The sequence below is a fragment of the Topomyia yanbarensis genome, unplaced genomic scaffold (genome assembly GCF_030247195.1).
Source record: "Topomyia yanbarensis strain Yona2022 unplaced genomic scaffold, ASM3024719v1 HiC_scaffold_177, whole genome shotgun sequence".
NCBI lineage: Eukaryota > Metazoa > Arthropoda > Insecta > Diptera > Culicidae > Topomyia > Topomyia yanbarensis.
The window spans coordinates 3,026-26,819 of NW_026683357.1; the positions used below are offsets into that span (position 1 = coordinate 3,026).

General features: G+C 37.0%; 1 protein-coding gene across 1 annotated transcript in view; it reads right to left on the bottom strand.

Moving 5' to 3' along the window:
* Positions 1 to 248: 248 nt before the first annotated feature.
* The window catches only part of LOC131694872 (serine/threonine-protein kinase 26), a 65,585-nt gene continuing 42,039 nt past the window's right edge, over positions 249 to 23,794 (bottom strand). Inside the window, exons 3-7 of the mRNA XM_058983392.1 lie at positions 12,670 to 12,765; positions 12,099 to 12,227; positions 759 to 1,268; positions 558 to 703; positions 249 to 492 (exon numbers count right to left, since the gene is read on the bottom strand). Coding sequence (XP_058839375.1) covers positions 264 to 492; positions 558 to 703; positions 759 to 1,268; positions 12,099 to 12,227; positions 12,670 to 12,765 — 1,110 coding nt within the window. The 3' untranslated portion in view covers positions 249 to 263. The remainder of the gene's footprint in view (positions 493 to 557; positions 704 to 758; positions 1,269 to 12,098; positions 12,228 to 12,669; positions 12,766 to 23,794) is intronic.

The following is a 23,794-nucleotide window of genomic DNA, read 5'->3' on the forward strand; positions in this document are numbered from 1 at the left end:
TGATAAATCATCAAATTTTCGAAACCTAACGTAAAATTCATTATGCATCATGAATTCGACAAACGAATAATGTATTTGTGTGATAAATTGAAATTCTGAGAAAAGGTTTTCATAGTGTTCACATCATAAAATCGTCTTTGAATAATTTATGACTCTCCCGTAGTGTGCTTAATGGCGTCTTTGGCCAATAGCGGATTAAGTCTACACAGTTCATAACAAGTTTAAGCGTTGCACGCTAAATTGAAGACGCAAGGAACAAAATATTACACCGCATAAAAAATCCCTACCTGACTCGATTTTTGCTGATTGAGATTGTAGTCTCGATCCCGATCCCGGTCTCTCGCGTTACCCATGTTCATCATGTTATTGCTAGTTCCGTTGTGTTTCACTGGTGATCCCAGCGATTCGTCCAAAGCATTTTTGTTAAAATGCATACCTTTGACCGTCATGATCCACGGCTCGTCCAGGTCGCTATCCGGTTTCGATTCCTCGCTGGAAATAAGAAAGAATCAGAATGTGCTCTCCAGCGCAACTAAATATGCAGGGAATTGACTTACGAGTCGGAGTTCTCCGATTCCGTCTCACTTTCCTCCCCTTTCTGCGATTTCCATTTCTTATATCGATCTATTAAGTCGATCAGATATGAGTTCTTTTTCGCTTTCTTGATGAAGGGAAATTTTAGCAGTTCTTTTGCCGTTGGTCTCTGTGAAATATTAAAATGAATCTTCCAATCAACAATAAGAAAATCAATTACTCACATTTTCAGGATCTTTATTTAGGCACGCTTCGACAAAATCTTTGAATGGCTTAGTGTAGCTGCCGGTCAGCTGAGGGGGGTTATTTTTCGGAATTAGGAACAGCACCCTCATCGGATGCAGCTCGGAGTTGGGCGGTTCGCCTTTGGCTAGTTCGATTGCAGTTATCCCCAGGGACCAGATGTCCGCTTTGGAGTCGTACATGGATTGCTTGATAACCTCCGGAGCCATCCAGAACGGCGTCCCGACAAAGGTGTTTCGCTTGGAAGTTGTGTTCGTTAGTTGTCCGGCCACGCCGAAGTCCGCCAGCTTCACGTCACCCAGTTCGCTCAGAAGTACATTGGCCGCTTTGATATCACGATGCAGCTTTCGCTCGGAATGCAGGTAATCGAGACCTTTCAGAACTTCCCGCAGGATGATGGCAATGTGCATTTCTTCGAACAGACCGGCTTTCATCAGGTCCAGGGCCGACCCGCCGCCCAGGTATTCCATGATGATCCATAGCTTTGTGCCCTACAGAGAAAAAAAATACAAACGTGATACAAAATTATAATAGGTATAGAGATATCTAGACCATTTTCTACGGTATTTCAAAGGCTAATAATTTTTTTCAAAATTGAACTGGAATTCAACGCTGTTCTGCTTGTTCATTTTTCGATGTTTCCATGTACCAAGGTTAGTCATAATTCCGATTGGTTTTCTTTAGCGTGTCATGGTACTATAATAAATTAGCTAAAATGTGGAAACTTTACTGAAATAAATTGTATTTTATAAGTAAATTCAATAAGCGTAAATGAAATCATCGCATCGGAAGCAATCTATATTTCGTTCGTCACTCAAGGTTACGTGGAAATAGAATTGCTTCAAAGCTGCACCAGGACCAAGTAATCCTCAGTAGTGTGGGTATAGGCGGTATGCACCACGAGAAAGGATGCACGCCTTTCCCATTTCCGTGTTAATGCTGAGCACATTTTAAGCAGTTCTTATTCTCTACCACCGTATAGATACGCTATACACGGATCAGGAAGAGTGCAAAATAGAGTGTCATCCACGACGAGTGACGTGATAGCAAAGATGACACCTTTCTCGTCTTCCACGGATGATGGTGCTAGTTCGGGTTAGGTGGTGATGGTATTTTAAGAGATGCCACAATGCTGCCAACTGCTTCTTCGCACCCCCTCGGGTTGTAAGCCCCATCATAAAGCTGCCTGTGCATTTAGTGCCTGCTATATGCTTGAACGTGTTGCTATCGAATGTCTTTCGAAGCAGTGGACAACAGAAGCTGGGTTGATCTGTTCTCTAGACAGAAATAAAATGGCTGTGAATTTCTATGACATTTTTCACTTGAATTGAATTGCAGTATTGTATTATCAGAAATATTCATCGGACTGTAGAATAAAATTGTATATGCAAATGGACCAACTGAAAATAACTACTTTGACGGAAATCGATTTGTTGATTCGGAGGTTAATTCAGTTCAGTAATTCGTAGTTGTAAACGTTAAAAACAACAGGTTATTGAAAGACTTCAAGTTTTCGTGTTATATCTTTCTGTTCTTCTATATCCACAGTAAAATGCTTTTCTAGAGACTACCGTCATGTCAGAGAACGCTGTTCTTAACCTCCCGGAAGTCGCGCTAGTGCACTGAGTGCATGCTGCTTTGAAAATCTAGCGAAATCGTCTTAGCGCACCAGAGGCTGCTCGTTCAATGAACCATTCACGGAGGGTTAATGGTTCGTAATTTCCCTTTAAAAAAACCTGTTTTAATCCACCTAGCGGTGCAATTGTGCCTTTCTCATTTCTCTAAACTATGGCACGGAGGCTTTTTATGTTCAACATAATTGTGGAAATGTCCATTACATTCTTAGTACACTTTGCACTTATACACAATGGCATGCCAGCCTAATCAGCATTAGATCAATGTTATCTGCTTGCTAACTCATTTTGTCTATGGGGATGGGTATGTGAGGAGGGCGAAAGTCCCATGAACGAACGACTCCCCAGCTTAAATTGGTATGCTTTGTAATATAGTGGTGGTTTAAAGATGATGGGGTTGAAAGGGAGGGGTATGAGGTGGTGGTCTGAGGGGTGATTTAAGGAGATTTTTAAAGAAGGGGAGTGAACAGTAGAGGGGGGGGGGGGTGTAACCCCTCTCCGTAAACCATCAACTACGCCCCTGTTAAAATCCCGGGATTAGGTTGACGTTTTTCAGAGTGATTGCATAACCTTTCTATATGAGAAAGGCAAAAATGTGCAAAATCCAAAAAAGTGAATCTTCGTCAAATTTTTTTCGTGTTTGCATTAAAAATCTCGACGTTTTATGCACCTTGAATACATTTAGCATCAAAAATAAAAATTCTATTTTTAATTTTTCCTATAGTTTTTATGAGATATTTCTGTGTGGCCGCACTCTGAAACCCGTAATTCCGGAACCAGAACTCCGATCGATCCAAAATTCAATAGCAGTCGATGGGAAGGTTGTACCTTTCATTTGAGGCTAAGTTTGGGCAAATCGGTCCAGCCATCTCTGAGAAAAATGAGTGACATTTTTTGACACATACGCACATACATACATACACACACACATACACACACACATACACACACATACACACACATACACACATACACACACATACATACACACATACACACACATACAGACTTTTTCCGATCTCGACGAACTGAGTCGAATGGGATATGACACTCGGCCCTCCGGGCCGGGATTAGGTTGACGTTTTTCAGAGTGATTGCATAACCTTTCTATATGAGAAAGGCAAAACTCATAAGGTTTATTCATATCTTGAACACTAACCGTTATTAGTATTACCCGTGAAACTGAAGTGATTACAATTAGGGTCGATTTATTCACTCTCGCTAAACTTTTAAACCAGGTTTACCGGTGCATTAAACCTGGCTTTAACGTTAAGCTAGCAGCTGTGCTACCAAGAACAATGGCGGTACATGAAGCGAAACAGAATTTTAAAAGAACTTAGTTGTGTTGAAATGTTTTTGTAACCACCAAAATAAATGTAGGCAGTCTTCGACTACCTATCTCATGCAATTGGATTATTGCTGAAAGACTTGGAGAATTATAGTTTTGGAATCCAATAAGAGCAAGAATAAGTTGGACACGAAAGTGTTATGATAGCCCAAATGACTCCAAAACCATTTGTCATATGGCACTTATTTTGGGTAATGTTTTCCCTGCGACTTCCAAGGTATGACTATTCATTCGAACAATGCCATTAAATGGCCGGTTGCCTACTTGAATAAGCAATTTAAAACTGTTTTTATTACAACCATATCAAGTGCCCTACTCGATCGAACGCCCTATATGCAACCATTGTTATACGGCGTGTTGTACATGCTAATTGTGGCATCCAGTTTACCGTTTGTTTTTCTGTGTGCTTAACTGGTATCCACGTTATCGAAAAAAATGCTAATTGACGAATATTGTCATTGGTTTGAACTGCAGTTTAATAAGGCGCGTTACCACCAGCAATGAATTTGGTCAACTTCGGAAGTTTAATCGATGGCGCTTTGAATTGATTGAGATGTACATGCATAGCTGGCTTGCTGTACTCCGTGACAAAAGTGGCCCATTATCATAAAACTAACCTTCTTTAAGTGGTACTTGTTGTAACGAAAAAGGTGTTAGCGGGTCATATTGACCCGGATTTCGAACTCAATTTTAAGACACATTTTCAGCCGAATCTATATGAACTTGTGCCCAAATCGTTCGTTAATTTAAGTTTTAATTTTCAGTTTCTAGTAAATATTACCATTTTGACCTGATTGGCCAGTGGAAATCGGTGCCGAATGGGGTCATGTTTGGCATAAAAAGATGTATGCAGAACCGTTTTATTAGGTTTATTGACACAATACTAATAATAAAAACAAACAAAGCAAAAATTAGAATGTATATCTCAAATTTGCACATGAAAGACTGATCTTGGATGTTCCGGATTACGACTCCGATGCCGATTCCGGCGGAATAATAGTATTTCTCATAATATTCAACAAGCGACAATGTTTATATAAAAACCCTCTAAAATTATATTGACACTTTGACTCAACTATCGACCCCACATTCCACGTGAAAATCATCCGAAAGACCCGGAGCATCCGTATAAATGCTAAATTCATGAATTTAGCCCAATAAAGCTGAAGTTTTTTTTTGCGGATCTTCCGGAAAGATTCTACGGGCCTTGGTTACGGCCACAAATACCATTTCTTTGCAATAATAATTCTGACAAAAAACTTTCAAGAAAACCACAGACTTCCAGAGACAGATCTTCCGGAAGATCACTACGTTGCCAATAGAGTCCTTATCCCAATCACAAGAACGAATTTATGCGAATGATATTTCCAAAATATTCTTCGGAAATATCTCAGAGCTCTATGACAAGGTTCATGAATTGACCAGGTCTTCCGGAAGGTCATTGAAGCAAAAAAACATGTATAGGTCTCTAGTATGAAATCATTCAGATAAGAATTCAAGACACTCTAAAAAACCACCTCATTCTAGGACCAACTTTATAAATTGATTAGTTTAGCGAATGTTCCGGATTTTCCAGACGGTCATTATGTGACCAATTGGATAAATTTTTCACTCGGAACTATGAATTTATACCAATTCAACATTAAAAAATGTTTCAGAAAAAAACTTCAAAATTCTAGAACAAGATCCCTGAATTAGCCAATTTTAGGGATGTTCCGGGTCTTCCGGATGATTTTCACGTAGAATCCAGGGTCAGGTTTTAAATCAGAGTATAAATATCATTTTAGATGAGATTTTATATAAACCGTCAAAAATATTACAAAACTTTGGGATCAGTTTCATTGATTGACCACATTGACGCTTCTTCAAGAAGCGACCTGAAAGAGGAGAAGTCAAGAACTTCAAAACTTCCCGATGCAAAATATAAAAATTTATCGCGTTTTGAAAGTTCACTTTGGGTCATATTGACCCCAACACCTAAAGAAGGTTAATGTGCCTTTTTAAATTAATATCTGCTTCAAAACATTTAGCTTTTCCAAACGTCTTGCCACTACTAGTGCTTTCAATAGGTTTTCCGGTGAAATTCATTTGATATATTGAAATTCTTTTCCATTTGTAAGGTCTGATTTTACTTAAACTTTGTTCAACCGTTCCCTATCGGTAAAGTTGGCTTTTTGCATAATCAGTTCCTCATATTAAACCAAGACTAATATTAGTTGGTACTAATGAATATTAAAAAATATTGATTGACAAAAACGATTTTAATACACAGTGTAACGAGACATTTACTATAACTCGTATATGGTATATTATATCAATTGAGAACATTTACAACATGATGTTTCGCGATGTTTTCTATAACGCATACAGCATAAATAAACTTTCAGTGACACTAAAATTGAGCTTTTCTGTTGAAAATACTCATAAATCAGAAATATTAACCTTTACTTTAGTCGATAAATTTTCTAAGGATGAAACAAAGCCAATAACATCTAATTTCATGAAACAAACTGTATTAATCCAAAGAAATTCTGTTGATGCCGGCTGATTTAGCTTCTTCCAACCATCCATCCAAAGTCATTGTTAAATGCTCTCTTTATCTTTAGTTTTCGCTTCATCGCTTGTCACCCAAGATTTCTCTATTAGATGGAACTGATATCAATTTGGCGGACTCAGCTCTTTTGGTATGAACTAATTTTATTGTCGTTATACCACTATACGCCTTCCTTGCTATTGCGCCAGCTGGCTTAATATAACCAAAACGTAACTGAACCGTCATAGGACTTAATGATGGGAAAATCTGTTTATTGAGACACATCCTTTCAAATGTTCCATGGTCTTATCCGTCACAAAAAGCTGGTTTTCTTGCCACAACAATAGATCTCTTGCCAAATCGTAACTTATTCACGAAAACAAACTCGATTCTTCTAGGAACATTACCATGAGTAGGAGCCTTGTAGAACTTGAATCCATAGATTTGCTTGAAATTCTCATATATACTATCATGGAACAGCTGAATCATTTTTTCGAAATAACTGAATAAGGCGCTTTGCATTAAATTGGTCCATCCCATCGAAATGCTCTTTATGGAGTTATATACAAAGTTGTGGCGAAAAAGTCAGCTAAGTTCGTGATTTAAAGTGTTTTATGCAAATTTTATATAAAAAAGCGAAAGACTGTTCGTTGGTAGCACTATCGAAGAGAGAAAAAACAAGTTGAATTAAAAAATATTCAAGGTTGTCGGAGTTATTGCCCCTCCCCCGAAGCATGTTTTTTGGCATGGGTTTGCGGTGAACGCTCTCCAAGCTGACCCGCTCAACTGAAATCCAAAAACTAGAAAGGTTTTTGAAGAAAAATGCATTGTGGTGTACTTGAACGGATCGGTTTCCCAATAATTCTTTTTTTTATTTTTCAAAAGTATGTACTTTCAGAACATTAAATAAAAAAAATCGATTTTTTGAGTTCCAGCTTTGTATATAACCCCTTAACGAATTTAAAATTTGAACAGTAACTCCAGCTGCTCTGTGCAGCACATCATGTCACTCGTAATCGTGATTACCATAATTTATGTTATATATAAGTATATCAAAGTAAAATCATCCAAAAGAATCTGTATAACCTGAGTGACGAGTTATCAAATGATTCACTGATGTGTAGTCCATTAGATCGTCATCTTCTGACAACTATTTTAGGACAGATGTATATGCAATAGAGTGGCTCGAATATGACAGTTTTCAGCACAGCACTTTTTGAGTTTTTTTTGTGATCCTAAATGCCTGTGCAAAGTTTGGGAGCGGTCGGTTACTTCCCGGATTTGCGCATTGAGCTCAAAGTTTGTATGGGATTTTATATGGGGAAATCAATTATTTTGCAATTACGTTAATTTACGATCGCTATTTCATTCAATATGAAAAACCGGCTTTATAAAACTATAGTTCAAACCTTGGTTAACAACTTTGTCGAAGACGCTAACTAGCTACGAGTTTTAAAAAAATAGTTATAACGATTTTAAAACTTATGGTTCAATCCAAATGCAGAAATTCATTATTTGTTCCAACACTGCAGTGCACCACGACACCGATACTTTAAACTTAAATAAATGAGAATATAGTCATCGCAGGCACTTGGTACCTTTGAGTGAAATGTTCAGAATAAATTGCTGAATAACATAGTCAGGAAATAAGGGGGGCTTGTGTACTTCCCAGTTCCCTTTTTAGATAGTTTAAAATAACATACGGAGCACATCTTCAACGCAGGTTTATACCGCCGAATTAAAAATTAATCTTACGTGTTTGAGTGCTACTATTTAAGGGCTCTACTGCATATCCTTAGATTCCTTGAAGTCTTGGAATTGATCTGAGTTAGTTTTGCCCCAAGCAAAAACAACACATAAATTTGAAGGTGTAAATTCTAAATATTGTAAATGTTATTTCCCACAACAAATATTGTAGTATGATTTATATTTGGGTCTATCAAAATATTAAGAAAGTTCAGTCGTTGACATTTACAAGGACGTAATGATTTTTTGTCTTATACAAAACAATCTAAAAAGGGACTGGGGAGTATACAAGCCCCCCTACCCCTCTTCTTTTCATTTTCTGACTACGTCTATCATATTCAGCAATTTATTCTGAAAATTTCTTTCGAAGGTACCAAGTCTCTGCGATGAATATATTCTCATTTATTTAAGTTTTTAATGTCGATGTCGATGGTGCACCGGCAGTGTTGGAAAAAGTAATCAATTTCTGCATTTGGATTTTACCATAAGTTTTAAAATCGTTATAACTATTTTTTGAAAACTCGTAGCTAGTTACGGTCTTGGACAAAGTTGTTAACCAAGGTTTGAACTATAGTTTTATAAAGCTGGTTTTTCATATTGAGTGAAATAGCGATCTTTATTACCGTAAATGCAAAATAATTGATTTCCCCATATAAAATCCCATGCAAACTTTGGACGCAATGCGCAAACCCGGGAAGCAACCAACCGTTACCTAATTTTGCACAGGCATTTGGGACCACAAAAGGAACTCATAAAGTGCTGTGCCCGCTAATTTAAATCATTTTGAAGTTTTCCCATACAACCGCGAGCCACTCTAATATGCAATCAATGAGGTTTGAAAATGTTTCAGTTTATTCTTTCGTTAATTTCAAAAAAAACAAACCTCTCTTTTCTTTTCCTGTTGTAATCCCGGTGATCCCAGGATTTCCCGGGAAATTTCTTATTTAGTTCCCGAATCCCGAGAAGGTGGAAATGGAAGCTCTAATCTCAATACAATCACTTAAAAGAAAACTAGTGAAAATATCTCACGTATAGGATTGATCTGTGAAAACACTATATCAAAAGAAAGGGCATATTGCGTCCATTAAAATCTCCGAAGGAACTATTGGCCTAGAATTAACCGTTTTGACGTTAATAAATGATTTTATGGTTTTGGTCTCATATCATTGACTGCAAAATTTAATATATTTTCCAACGTTGCCTTTTGTTAAATATATTTCTAAAATATCAAATTTTCAGAAACAAAATTCTTTCTTTTTCTGATACATTATGTCGTCTTAAGTGAGCTTTGTTGTTGAATTTTGTTATGAAGAAAAAAAGAAAAATCCCACTCACAATTATTAGTTTTACCTTTCATCTAATACGTGTTTTCTAAAACTTTTTTTTTTAATTTTATGTCGAAAACGAGGTATGAGTCTACGATACTGCAGAAAATACAATAAAAATCCCACGAAAGATCATATACCCTAGTCCGATTTTTTTCTAAGATAATTACCGGTAAATTTTGCTTCACTTTTCCTTTAATGCACAAGAGCATTCCAGAAACCTTGAAATTAGATATTCGTAGGGATAACACCAGTCAAAGTTAATTACACCCAATAAAACACGTTCAGTTTCTTGAATACATTAATAGAGTCGGAAATATTTACCTATGTATGTATGTATAAAATCTCCGATGTAGTCAAAACCAAACCCGGGTAGGTGCTTAAAAAAGCAATTATCGTTCTGATGCTAGGGAAGCGTGAGTATCAAACAAAATTTTTGATTGCGACATTTAGCATTTGAATGCCAATTATCAATATAGTAGCTGTGGATAATACGTAAATCCAAATATCATGTCTCAACAATGGAAAATATTTTCTAGAGTATGCTAAAAAGACGTTTATGTAATGTCGTCGCTGTTGTGCTACCATTTAGCACAATTCGAGAAAACGATTTTTAAAGTTTGATTTTGAATGCCTTGAAACTTATAAACAGTATAAACAATTCAAAGAAGTTAATTGATGCTTCCATCTATTCTGTATTATTCTCTCAAATATTACGAAGATCGGTTGACTATGTTGCGCGTTTTTACTATAAATGTAAACAAAAGTTACACTCACACGTGCCATAGGTGTGTATTGATGACAAAATTTGTATGGCGTGTCATAATAGTGCATGGAAAATTTTCAATAGAAAAAAATTATCAATTATTCATTTTGGCTTATCTTTGGCTTCATTTGGTCTATAAACAATCAGTGAGATGCATTTTGAAGGAAATAAGGGAATCTAGAAAAAATAGTTATTTTAGTTACAGTGTTGACAAATATGCTATATGTCCAGTTATGTTAAACTGTACTTTTCTCACAATTCGTGTATTTTTGTTACGAAAATGATTATGCCATTGTGTTTCTCAGATAGTTTTATACATAAAAACATCTTATACATCAAGATAACTTGAGCCAATCCCCAGACACAGTCATTTGAAACAAAAAATTAAAAATTTCTCAGCTCGATCCTCGCTATATCTCAATAACAAAGCAGAATGTCAAAATTCTTAAAACGCCACTTTGTTGAGATTTTTTAGTCAAGTGATGTGGCATATCTAACTCAGCTTACCCCAAAATGGCGTTTGCCATAAAATAACACAACAGCGACGATATGTAAAAACTTGTGGTATATTATCTGCTAAAAACAAAACATGTCATGTTTAATTCACATGGAAGGTCAGCTCTTCTACTAGTGCAACAAAATAACAAATATTCAATAATTTGTATCATCATTTATTTTTTCTATGCTAAAGCATTTCAAAATTGTTTGTGAGAGATAGGGCTTCAAATTACCCAATGTTATATAAATCAAAGATACCTGTTAAAGTAATCCAAGATACCTATCGTAACAAAGTTAGAATAATATTTTTACTCCAATATGTTATCTTCATGATCATCTTTGCACAGATTAGTATAATTGTAGTTGAAAACATTCACACTTATTCGGACAATGTCCAAAAACTTGATTAAAAGGTCTGTAAGTAAATTTATTTTTCTTTAGCATCATACCCTCTCAACCCGTTATATTTCTCATATATTGTCGTAACTTCACGTGTTTAGTTTACGTGTTATGGCGAATGAAACAAGTTTCCCCGAGGAACAATCGGCATCACTCTCCCCTACTACAAGCACATACGCATACTAGATAGTCGAAGTAATCTGTTCCCGGAAATCATTCGTATTAAATGTTACGTTCTGAACAATTGACTAGATCCATACTGTGGATAGTAGCGTGGGAAAGACAATGAAGCAATGAACAGGAACAATCTTCGAAAAGTAGATACGATTCGCCTAAAGTGATACATTTGCGATTTTGACGAAAACAATGCTAAGCTACACAGTTGAAATATTTTTGGCAATTTTACATTTATATTGAAGTCTATATGTAGCAATATTTATTAACATTATTTTAATTATCAGTGTGATTTAGGATAAAAGTTTTGTATATTTACAATGGTATGGACATAGACGACTTTTAATTTCACTATTTTTTATACTGTGTAAAATCGAAACAAATCGCTAAAAAGGCATATCGTAAAAGCTTACCCACGATTAACCTTCATTGCTCATTCGCAGAGTACATAGATGTTGATAGAGATCAGAACACGCTACAAAGCAAACTAACATTAAGAAGATCTAGTTAAAGCAGCTATGAATGTCAATTTGGGTAAGACAATGAAAACCCAGGTGACACGCTTCGGGCAAGATTGATGTTGACATTTGTTTTATCGTCGAATTCCATAAAGAATAAAACGAACGCCAGGTTTTTAAACCGTGCTATCAACAAAAACACAAAAATGGACAATCAAAATCGACAACAGATTTGTAATCTCATCCAAACATGAATGTCTATCATTGAATAAATATCAGACCAAACGATGGTTAACCGAACAAATCTAGTCGAAGCTAGTGAAGAGGTATTATCAATTATCAAGCTTTCTAAAACGAATTTGATCCGTTTTTACGAAATATTTTTTGTAGGAGCCCCTCACTTGAGAACATTGAATAGTGTAGTAGATATATTTACTTACCTTAAGATATGAACCAAAGTATTTTGTGACAAATGGAGAGTCACATTGTGATAGCACCATGATTTCTTGCTGTATGTCTTCGATTTCATCTTCTGCTTCTTCTAGATCGATTATTTTAATTGCCACAACCTGTGGGTAGAAATACAATGAAAGAAATCAGTAAAATTACACTCATGATGGCGAATTAAGAACCCGGTCGGAGGGTTGGCCAATAGAGGTTTCGTTGAAAACTTCGAACGATTAAATTTTCATCGCCAGTGAATAAGTTCGCAAGGAACCGGCGGAATACATCTTGCAAGTGCCAAACAAACCCAGTAAAAGTACAAGAAGGAGTAATGTAATAGAAAAAGTTTACAACCTCAATTGAGCGAATAAATCATTTGCGGGCGAACGAACAGAGTGGTGATATCTTCCACATGGAGACGGGTGCAATTCCCTCCACAATACTCGTAGTCTGTGTAAAACTTCCAAACGTAGCTTCGGGCGGAGATGGATTTTAACCACTCGGTGGATATAATTTATCTCGTTCTGTTCCGCAAGTTAACGAAAGGATTCTCTCCGAGACACTCACCTGCTGTGTCCTGTTGTCAACGCCTTTGAATACTTCACCGAAAGATCCCTTGCCGATTCGTTCCTGCTTGGTGAAAATTAGTTCCGGGTCGACTTTCTGGAATGAAACGGGAGGAAAAATAAATAGTGAGAAATGGTACGTTAAGCAGAGCGCACACATGCTAGCGACGGTAATTTAATTAAAAAGTTTTCAATTAAATTTTAATTCGTTTAGTACCACTGTGGAGCTTCCCATTTGGGAAAGTAAATAAGGAGATGAGGACATAATATACGGGATGGTTCTGTCACACCGACGGGGGATTTTGTTTTTTACCAGTAAATGCTCTCCAGAGAGAAATCAAATGTTTCCGTTTGTACTAATTGTGGTGATCAGTGGAAGGGGAGGGGACAACGAAATGTGATGTTGTAATAGCTAAGACGCGGTTGGATGGAAAGTAACCGCTTGTTGGTAAACGATTTTCCAATGAGGATATTTCACTGGGCATTACTTTTACTTGATAGTTTATTTAGGTAGACCGAAAATTAAGCGTAGAGCCATTGCAAAGTTCGATTTTTGCAATAACAAGTGTGGAGTAAAATTTCGACCAGCAACAGATTTTCTCAAGACCAAAATACAAATTTGTTCGATGGTTTTTACAATCAGAATCAATCTTTTCGAATGTTTACTTCGAGATACAATTAATATTACAAGATCGTGAGCATGATGACCGTACAATTCGTAGTTGCTACTCCGTGATTGACCAGAACAAGCAAAATTGTACAAAGAAACAACGAATGAGGCCAGTAGCTATCCATTCTGCAAACTGCATCGGGGAAGGAAAGGAATGTTATTGACAACCGTTATTATGGAGGCCGTGTATACCTCTGTATCTCCACGTTTGCCACGGGAAGTAGTTTTTGTTAGGGGGATCTGGTAAAGGAGTAACACAAATCTGAACTCGCCTTAATAAATTATACTATCTATGCAACTCTCAGTGTTATCCTGTATTTATTGCTCTGGCCAGCCGGCTGCTAAGAATTTATGAAAGATTTATCGTTTGTTGAATTAATTTGGAGACGCTCAGTTTGTAGTGTAACTTCAGATCAGGGCAGTCGGCAATAGGGAGTGCTGCATATGTCCAAATGAATCGAACAGTATGTAAACGATTTTATTATTCCTTGTCCCTCTATTCTGGTGAAAAATAAATGCAATGACAATCATGTATTGTTTTTTCTCCGCGCATGAATGAATAAGATGACTGTTCTTATGTTATCATTATTCAAGCGTTGTTTTGTTAACTGAAGCACATTTTAACAGTATGAAACAAGCACTATTGAAATACCCGAAACGACTAACTTTGTATGTCGAATATACAATCAATGACATGCGAGCGGGATTTTATGCTAATTACTAGAAAAAGATTGGAAACAATAAGAACGAAGAGAAACAAATTTTATTTAAATTAACAATAATATGGCTATGGTATATGACAGATGGAAGAAATAAAGAAAGAACTGCTGATTTTGTTATCTTCTACATCAATAGTCAAGCTCAGGAAAAATATGGTTAACATGACAATCAATAATATAGTGCATGAACTACTCCAAAGTGTATGAAAGTGCTCAACACAATGAGAACAATTAATATTATTGGTAGATGATTTAATGGACTAATAGTAAACCTACGAATATGACAATAAAACATTACTATTCTACGTGCTGATATGACTGGTTTCCGATTCGTCTCGTGTATTGTCAATTTCTAACGCTCATACATGGTTCAACAATCATCATTCCACTCAGACAAGACCATACGTATTCCCCACGTACATCAAATTCCCATTGGATTAGTTTTCAAGTTGTTCAAATAAACACTAAACAAACAAAAAATTAGTTTGCTCAGTCCAAAGAAATGTCAGCTCGATTGGCATCACCTGGCAGATATGTGTACCCTTACAATGCCATAAAATCAAAAACTTTAAATTACATACGACAAAATATGAGCAATTCTGAATATAGTAAAATGAAGATTTCTTAGTTATTTGCAATAAAATAAGAAAAATAGTAAAAATAGGTCATGAGGGACGCGTGCAACTCCTGGTAATGCCAAGATATTTTTTGATCAATATCGGTGACGGCCAGGCCCGCACGTAAATCGCAGCAGGAAAGAGATGGAATATTAGTTCGACACTTGCTATTGTTAGAAGCCGTATGTACTACTGCCAAGTACATAAGTTTCATGAGAGGATGAAGATTGTAAGCAGAAATAGGAAATCGATTGAAGCAAATTGTACTGGAATTCGCGCACGATTCAAGATTTTGGGAGTCTCAGGGTGTCCGACACCAGAAGACTAATTAAGTAGAAATAAATGTATTCTAATAAATACCCAAAGAAAATACTTTGAAACCTGTTTTTATTTTCAAATATTACTTTTTTCAGAAGAACTGATAATCACGAAAAACTGATGAACTGATGATCACGAAAAACATAAAAAACGACTTGAAGTAAACATGTACTTTACAAAAATCTTACTTTGTATGACGGGCATAATAGCAATTCTATGAACACTTCGTTAATTTTCAGGGTGTAGTTTATTTGAATCAGAAAAGAAGAAAAGGAGAATGATACCAAATGAAAGCTAATACAATACCTAGGAACCTAGATGCTGGAAATGAAGAGGAGATATCTGATATTGTCGATTTTTGCGACATGAAAAGAAGGACCCAATGCAATTCATGGCCACATGGCCTCTAACGGGTGTTCAATAAAAATGAGAATGATTTCAATACCCCTCTGTAATTAAAGTAAAGAGCGTAAATTTTTTTAACTCCAAGAGAATTGCTCGCTGGACCCCCTGGAAATGGGTGGCATATTTCATTTCGCTCGGGTGCTGTCAGTTTAATCGAAGATAGCGTCGAAACAGCAAGCACTCCGCGAGCGTGTTGTACGGTTTTATGAAACGCATGGTCATCGTGGAAAAAAGTTTACGATAGACCACTTTCGAGACGAAAACGCGCCCGTGAGTGAAATCATGACAAAGAACTACCACGGGACCGCTCGTGCCATCTCGAAAAGTAACCGCCTCAGATCTTTGTCGAACAGAGGTTTCGTAGAACTGAACGGAATCTGAACTTTCGTTAACGGTTCGATTGGTATCCAGAAGTTCTTGACGCGTTTCTAGGATAAGTTAATTGCACAAAGTATTTATTTGAGATTGAGTTTAGAGTTATAGAGATGATTTAATGAAGTGTGATTATGTTTAGTTTAATTATTTAATAATTGCGTTCGGTATTTTTTGTGTAGTTTCTTTCGACCAAAAACTGATCGTTAAGTCCAACTTCTGAGTTTTGCCTCAGATTAGTACAAGAAAGGTAAAGTTTATTTTATGAAATTATAATTAACAAAATTGCTAATGTAAGTTCGCGTTGGACAGCAGCGCTCGTCCAACGCGCGCTTTATATTGAACGGGCTGGAATTATTTGGACCATCGAAAGTCCACGGCGCCAGAGGAGGCGTCATCTACGTTTAGTGTGCACAGACTCGTGTACTTCATCAAGGCCCGCCATTGTGGTAATCAAACGGAGAGGTGGTAAGTTCGCTTATTCCGTTGTGAAATTTGCACAGCGGCCACCAACAACCGCTCTGCCGACCCGATTTGTAAGTTACACTTCCTCGTGGGTCGAAGTCCGAGAGCCGTCCCTACGTAACCAAAGCGTACCGAGGTGCCGAGTCTGAAACGAGCGGTTTCATTCCGTTCTGAGGTGGTCCGTAGCGGAATTTTAGTAAGCGAAGGCCATCCAGAACACGTTGGCCTCCGTGGAACACTTTCCCGGGAAGCGTACGACATCTGTGTCGTCACGTTTGCTCTCGTGAGAATAAATCGGAAGCTTCCATCCAGCCGCGCCATTCTCCGCAACATTAATTGCGGCTATATCGCACACGAGTCGAGCGTCAGGAGTCGCATCTACCTTTGCGAGCGTCCTTATCGCCGCCATCGTTCTCGCCGCCGAAGCTTCGTCAGCTGCCATCGCGCTATGTGGCATCTGCAGTCGTCGCCGTCAAATACAGCTGGTGGCATTCCATTCGTCAACGCCATTAGTTCCGTCATCAGCCATCGCCCTGCCAAACCCTGCGCGCAGGTAGGTTGAAACCCTTTTATGGCCATGAGTGTTTTTTATTTCCACCACAGTACCACCTACGTTAACCAAGCAAGCGAAACAGATCACAGGTTCAGCGGCTGATTTGACGAGATTTAGTTTGAATACGGAATAACCGTTCGAGTCGTCCCCTGCGGAGTTCTCAAAATTAGTCGAACAAGCGAAAGCGACCGGTGGTCTCTCGATAGCGAGAGTGGCGCATAAGCCACCGAGTTTACAAATAACTTTCGGGGCTCGTAGCGCGAACGGTTACATCCTATGGGGATTTCATATGTATCCGGAGGATGCAGCCTATATTTCCTGAACCATATGACCATCTTCGAGAAATTGCATTGTTCATTTTGAAAGATGGTCATTTTTCCGGGATTACCGGAACCATTGATGGTGGTCATGGTGACCAATGAGACTTCCTCTGGGAAGGGGAGAAAGACAGTTTGATGAGAGGTGCAACAAACCGCATTAGAGGCATATCCATTGCAACACAACGTTCATCCCATGCGCTTGCTCTTGTTGCGTCAACCAGCGTTATAAGTGCATTTTTACATCGGCTACAAAACAAGACACCAAATAATCCTGACAAATGCAAGTAAATAAAATTTTAGATCGAATATTTTAATCAACACTAGTAATGTAAATGGAAAACTAATTTCTATCGAGAAGGATAATCGTTCGAAAAACCACCAATTACAACACTTTCCAGTCACTGTATAACAGATATGTACAGGATTAGCACTTCCCTACGACTCACAGTACCTTCGTTCATTTGTTTCTTTGCTTTGAACTAAGAAAGCATCGAAGATTCAATAAATCGATCTAGTGCCAAACTGACATCAGAATTGAAATGTCAAGGCCCTTGCCCCTTAAAATCAATTTCATACATCAATCGACAGGCTGCCCCACTTAAGATCACGCTTCATGAGGCAAGAAGAACGTTCGTTGGTCGTTAGAATGGATTCAACCTTCACGTTCGCTCCACTTTTAGAAACTGCAGTTCTCGACGGTCGCTTACGTTTCTACGACGGTTGCTTACGCTTACGGAATTGCTCACTACCCAATAATTTGGCAAAACGGATTAGACTTTGTGCTGACCGTCACCGCCGTCGACGGTATGAAGAATAGGTCAATGAAAATGATTTTATTAGTTTTTGCAACTAGCAAAGGGGGAGTTCAAGCGATACTGTACTTCAATCATCAACAATAATAGACAGCAGATCTTATCGAGTTAATCACCGAAAGGCTCGAAACATTGAAACGCAATTTGGTTGCCACCAGCAACCGCAATTAACTGCAACCAGTTGTAGAGTAGTGACACGACCTCATTAGAGTAGAACTTAGTATTCTCGAGGCGAGTCCCAAAGCTATGACTCATTCGACAACGACGGATATGCATTGCCCTGCCCTGTTGCAGTGCGGTTTAAAAGCATTGACATTACGGAGTCGAAACACTCGTCGGTTGCAGTCGGTTTGTGCGCTATTGTTTCGCCGCTGCAATTGCACTACTGTACTCGGTAAAACCTATGTACATATCTAGATATAAGTACGGTACCTGTACCAGCGGGAGTTTTTTCTGCCTATATGTACAAATACTCTTTCGCCGATGAATACTAATTCCGTCTGAGCCACGCACAAACCCCGCAGCACTCAGTCTGCATTTCAAATTTAGTTTCGACTACAGATGCATTATCCGTAATGTGCATGCTCGCGATGATTATAATGATGGAATATGTGCGTTCGGGGGGTCATTCAATGGGAATGATGAGAGACTCGATCCAAAACAAAGTTTCTCTGTTTGTCCATTTTGGCTACACCAAATCAACTATGGTGACGTTACAATAGTACTCGTGATAGCGATTTAGAGTCCCCATAGCAGCATCCAATACTCCCCTGAATGAAAATAAACACAGTACAATAGGGCAGAAATTATAACGCCGATTAAAGCATTCAGGCTGAGATCGTAGGCTATAATTTAACTTTCATTTTTTCGTCTGTCTCTCCACCAACCGCTCTGCTCTGTGTACGGAACTTGCCTCAGTAGGTCGCCGAATAGACACCGCCAGTCGTTTCGTCTATGACAGCTAGATTTTAATTTGAATTCATCTCGCACTGATTGGCTGTCGGACAGTATGCCCACATTTCTATTCGCCGGCACAATTCGTTAGTGTTCCTGTGATCGTATGGGTTCGGTAAAAACGATTACTGTTTTAATTGCGCAAAGGTTCACGGTGACGCTTACTATGCGAAGTTCGCTGTTACTGTAGCTAACACTGGTGATGCCGTAGAAGTGTTCTAGAAACAGAAGAGATTTTAAATGGGTAGCCAATGCTTTGAGAAATTCTACTTTCTATCATTTATCTTACAATGTTATCACAAATCCCATTGAAACCAAAAGTACCTGTCTGAGCCACTATGAGGTGAAACTAGCACAAAAATTGTTGGCAAACGCAAAGTACAAAGTTACTAGTTTAGACTTTTAACTTTACTCTGGGCAGAACAGCACAGCTACTCAATAATAACGTTTGCGACAGAACTTCATACAGCTATCTACCCTATTTAAAGCACTTTGACGAAAAGTATTGATTTAAAATATAGCAAATCCTCGCAAATCCCATGCGACAGCAAATGTAACGCAAATTATAAACGAAAAGAGTGATAGTTTTAATTAAAAATCATTCTGTGTTTAGCGTTTCCCGTAGAATGAAATGTCAGACAATACCGAACGAGTCCACATTAAACTGGATGTATCTAGAAAAGGTATAGTTGAACAGATGAAGTTAAAACCATTGCCCCGAGTGAAGTAGTATTTACTTTGGGTTGTTAGTTCGGATGCTTTTTCTGAAAGATTGTATTAAAATCAGATAAATTTAGATAAACCCCGTTAAAGGTGGTTTCTTTTTAAGTTCTACCAAAATTGTATTCACGAGTCATAATTGCAGTTAATTTTGTGTATTAACACTTCCTGTTTTGACAATGATTGTTTACACCACCTTAACAGCAATATGTTATTAGGAATGTTGGAATTCGTTGAACAAACTCACAGCGCATTAATCTAACGTAGGATGACTTTCTCTTACTAGGCAGATAGTGAAATCGATTATTGTCATTATTGACCGACATTATGACACATAAAATGCTGGATTACAGATACCATTTGCATTTTAGAATGAATGCAGCAATACAGCAAAAATTATACCATTCCATTCAATACACGAGGCGCCATCAATCTTCTCACTCTGTAGTACAAATGTAAATATATTACATTAAAACTGCATTTCAGCAGAAAACCTAACCCCTGTATTGAAACGTCAGAAACAAATTCAGAGATAACGCGAAAATTTCAGTTATAATTCTTACTGGAATGGTTTAATTTTCTTGATAAAGACAGTTTGTTTGTTGTAGAACACATAGCGCGATGTTTCCTGGCCGATGTGCTTTTCTTAGGGGAACCGGGGGCAAGTCCGACACCTTAAGCGCAAACATTTTTCTAAAATTCCACAAAGCACCTAAAATTTAGTCTGTATAAATCTTGTTTAGAAGGTTCTATGATATATTTTTTTCAGTGTTTCAAAAAATTCGGTTAATTAAAAAATTTTTAGATTCCGTAAAATGGAGAAAAATGACATTTATTTTAAAAACGCTGCGGGTGACACCGACACCCCAAAGGGAACAGTAGATCCAGTCCATACAAAAGCTGGACAAAACCTCAAAAGCAGTTTAAAATGATTGAAAATATCATCTAAGGGTAATTTTGGTGCGTTGAACTCGATTTTGATTAAATTAGGACTCTAAAATGAAAATTAGAAGCCTAGGGTGGTTCTAAAAGTGTTTTTTTTTAATTTCACAAAAGTGAATCTTATTAACTTTTCAAAGCAGATACTTCGTAAGTGAACCGAAACATTTAGATTTCCTAGGGTAGTCCTTAGTAGGGTGGTTCCAATTTATCGAAATCTGGTGAATAAAAAATTATGTAATTGTATACATTTCGTTGTAAATCTTCAGTCCAATCTGGATACCATCGTAAAAAAACATCTCTTCATAACACTTTAGGAGATAATTCTGATGTACTAATTTATTAACATATGCGTTTAGAATAGTTATAAAAGATAGCATATCTTCAGGTGTTTGATAGAATGCCTTAAATTTCTTGTTTTATTGGTTTATTTAGTTAAAGTTATCGCCAAAGCTATTAAAAAATGACAGGTTTATTTGATTTTGATGAAGATATCAAATCATGCCCTACTATGCTCTCTGCACCTAAGCCGCTCAATACTTTTCCATTTATCTTCAATTCCAATGATGATATGAATATCTCTCCTTATGGGTACTGACTTGTTTTTTCGCGCAAAAATATCCTGAACATACTTTGCACTGTTTGTGTATGTTTTGAAATAGAGGCGTGAACATTTTTGCATGAAACTCTCATCAATTTGAAAATGAATTATTGAGGGAGATTTTGAATTTGATTGTTGATTGTGATAGATTCAATAGGGAGTTTGCAGTTGAAAATAAATGTTGCATCACTGGCCAATAACTAAAAATCTGGTAGAAAAGAACCCTTCACACACACACGCGTTTACCTTACATCGGTCACCAGTAAAACTAACGATTAATACCTACCAAAGAGATAGGATTCATGGAAAGATATAATAATAGTTGCAGTCCGTTTGCATCGGTGGCTTCTATTTATTTGAATTTTTCCATACTGCAGATAACTGTGAAAATGTGGAAACACGAGCCATAGTTGCAAGACGGATAAGGCATATTTATATTTGTATCAAGGAAATCGCTCCAAACCCTGGATTTACAAGCAGCGTTTAGAAAAAGAAATCCACCAGTGAATAATAATGCAAAGCTTCATGAAATCCAAAAATACCATGCGTTTCCATGAAAAAACTAATTTTACAAATGACCAAATATCCACCTTCGGCGCAAGATGACATTATGATATTTGAAAACTCGATAAAATTCTACGTCAGTTGTACTAGATGAGTCCTTCACCACGCTTTTACCGATAAAGATATGACACTCTGAATGTAAATAAGTCCGCCTTAAACAACATAGTTATATTAATTTCATTGGTAACTTTTTAAATACTCATTATATCTCAAATCGAAATACACCATTGTAATACTGAGATGATTTTCTATTAGAAACGTCTATATGTGTTGTTGAATTATTATTGTAGTACCTATTACAGCGAGATGAATTATAATGAACAAAAACGTTTTGTCACTCAAATTTTTACAGATTACCAAGACCTAACACGGTTCGAAAAAATGTAGCACTTATATTTTTCAATCGATTGACGCAAAAATTTGGCGAATACAGCTTTAGGTATAGTACATTTAGGAAGAACATTCGAATGCGTGGTGTTATGAATAAATAATGTTTAACGCTTAGTTTATATTATTGTATGAATTTTCCCAAGTAATCTTTTCGAGCTTTATTACCACTTGTAAAGCTATTCTAAGGTGTAAGATCAGTTCTGCAAGCATAATGTATCCCCTTTTACTAGGATTCATAACTTGAGTCTCATATTAGAGTATACTTTTTTATGAGTGGCTATAAAACTAGCATAAAACCTCAACTGTCACTAGGGAGTGCAATAAAATGTTCGGTTTCCGGATGAAGAGTAAGCTACCAATCGGAACAATGGATGCTTTAAAAATTGTTTTTTCGTAAATAATAATAATCGTTCATTCTACGGAATTAGTTACACAATTGTTGTGAATATTAACGATCAAATTGCGAAAAAAATTAGTTATTCCATTCGGAACAGCATCAGTTATTCACATTTAAAAACTCGGGTGCGACTCAGGCCAAAAATTATGAAACGGGATCACTATAATGAAAAGCCAGAAGTATTCTTCTTCGTAAAGACATCCAATAAAAAATATGTTTTCTACCAGGTTTGTATTATCGTGCTATATTAACCGAGATTATTTTTGGTATTTGGTATGGTATTTGGTATAGTAGTGGAAAAGCTAACTAATAAAAGTACAACAAAAGCAGAGTAACGAATTAAAAAAACACGTGTAATATGTAATCAGACTACTTGGTTTCGTCTTTGTTATCAAAAAAACATCAAAATGCTAGCAAAGGATATTTATTTACCATTATGCTGTCGATTCCCAGTCCCACCAGGAGTGACTGTTCCAAATTTGAATCAAATCGGACAAGTCTAGCTACCGGACCAACATGTTCGAAGTTTGTATGGGATATTTCGACAATTTACATGGAGAAAGTGCACTAAGTGACTCTGTATGCATCAGTTTATCATTGCAAGTAAAAATAAGAATGATAATTTTATTGTCGACAACTTTGTTGAAGAGTGGAATCCAATCCAATTTCCTTGGGAGAAGTTATTAAACTTTTCATGCAGTGATGTCTGAGTTAATTTTGCATGGGGCCTAACCGCACATTGTGGTGAATCAGTAGTTGATTCCCACGACCTTTATTTTTTCTGTGAAATAATGATGGGTTTAACTGAGTAGTATATCTGGAACAATTCTAGTACATGATGAGTCATATTTCACCTCAAAATTTTAGTTCCATTTTGCACCGCATAGGGAGCGCAAACACTAAAATTCAAAGGAAAGGGAGATAGAATATGGGCATATACACAAGAATCACTGGAAATAAATTCTACAACTTTGAATTTCTATCTTTTCGTTGAAAGATTAGTGCTCTATGTAGTGAAATACAGAACTAAAACTTTCTAGTTAAAGATGATCATTCTTTCAAACATACTATTCAGCTAAACCTAACCATTATTTCAGCTAAACCCAATTATTATTTCGTGATCTGTGGGGAGAACCCTTCGTTGCACGCCCATTTTAAAATTTAGAAAACCTGTTTTAGACCGGAGTTTGCATGACGATTTTCAGAGTGAGAAAGGTAATAATGTGCCAAATCATTTTTTAAGTTTTTCCTCCCTTGAGCATTTTCCAGTTCCTTTTCTTCTATGAAGTCAACAACTGTTGTACGTGGTC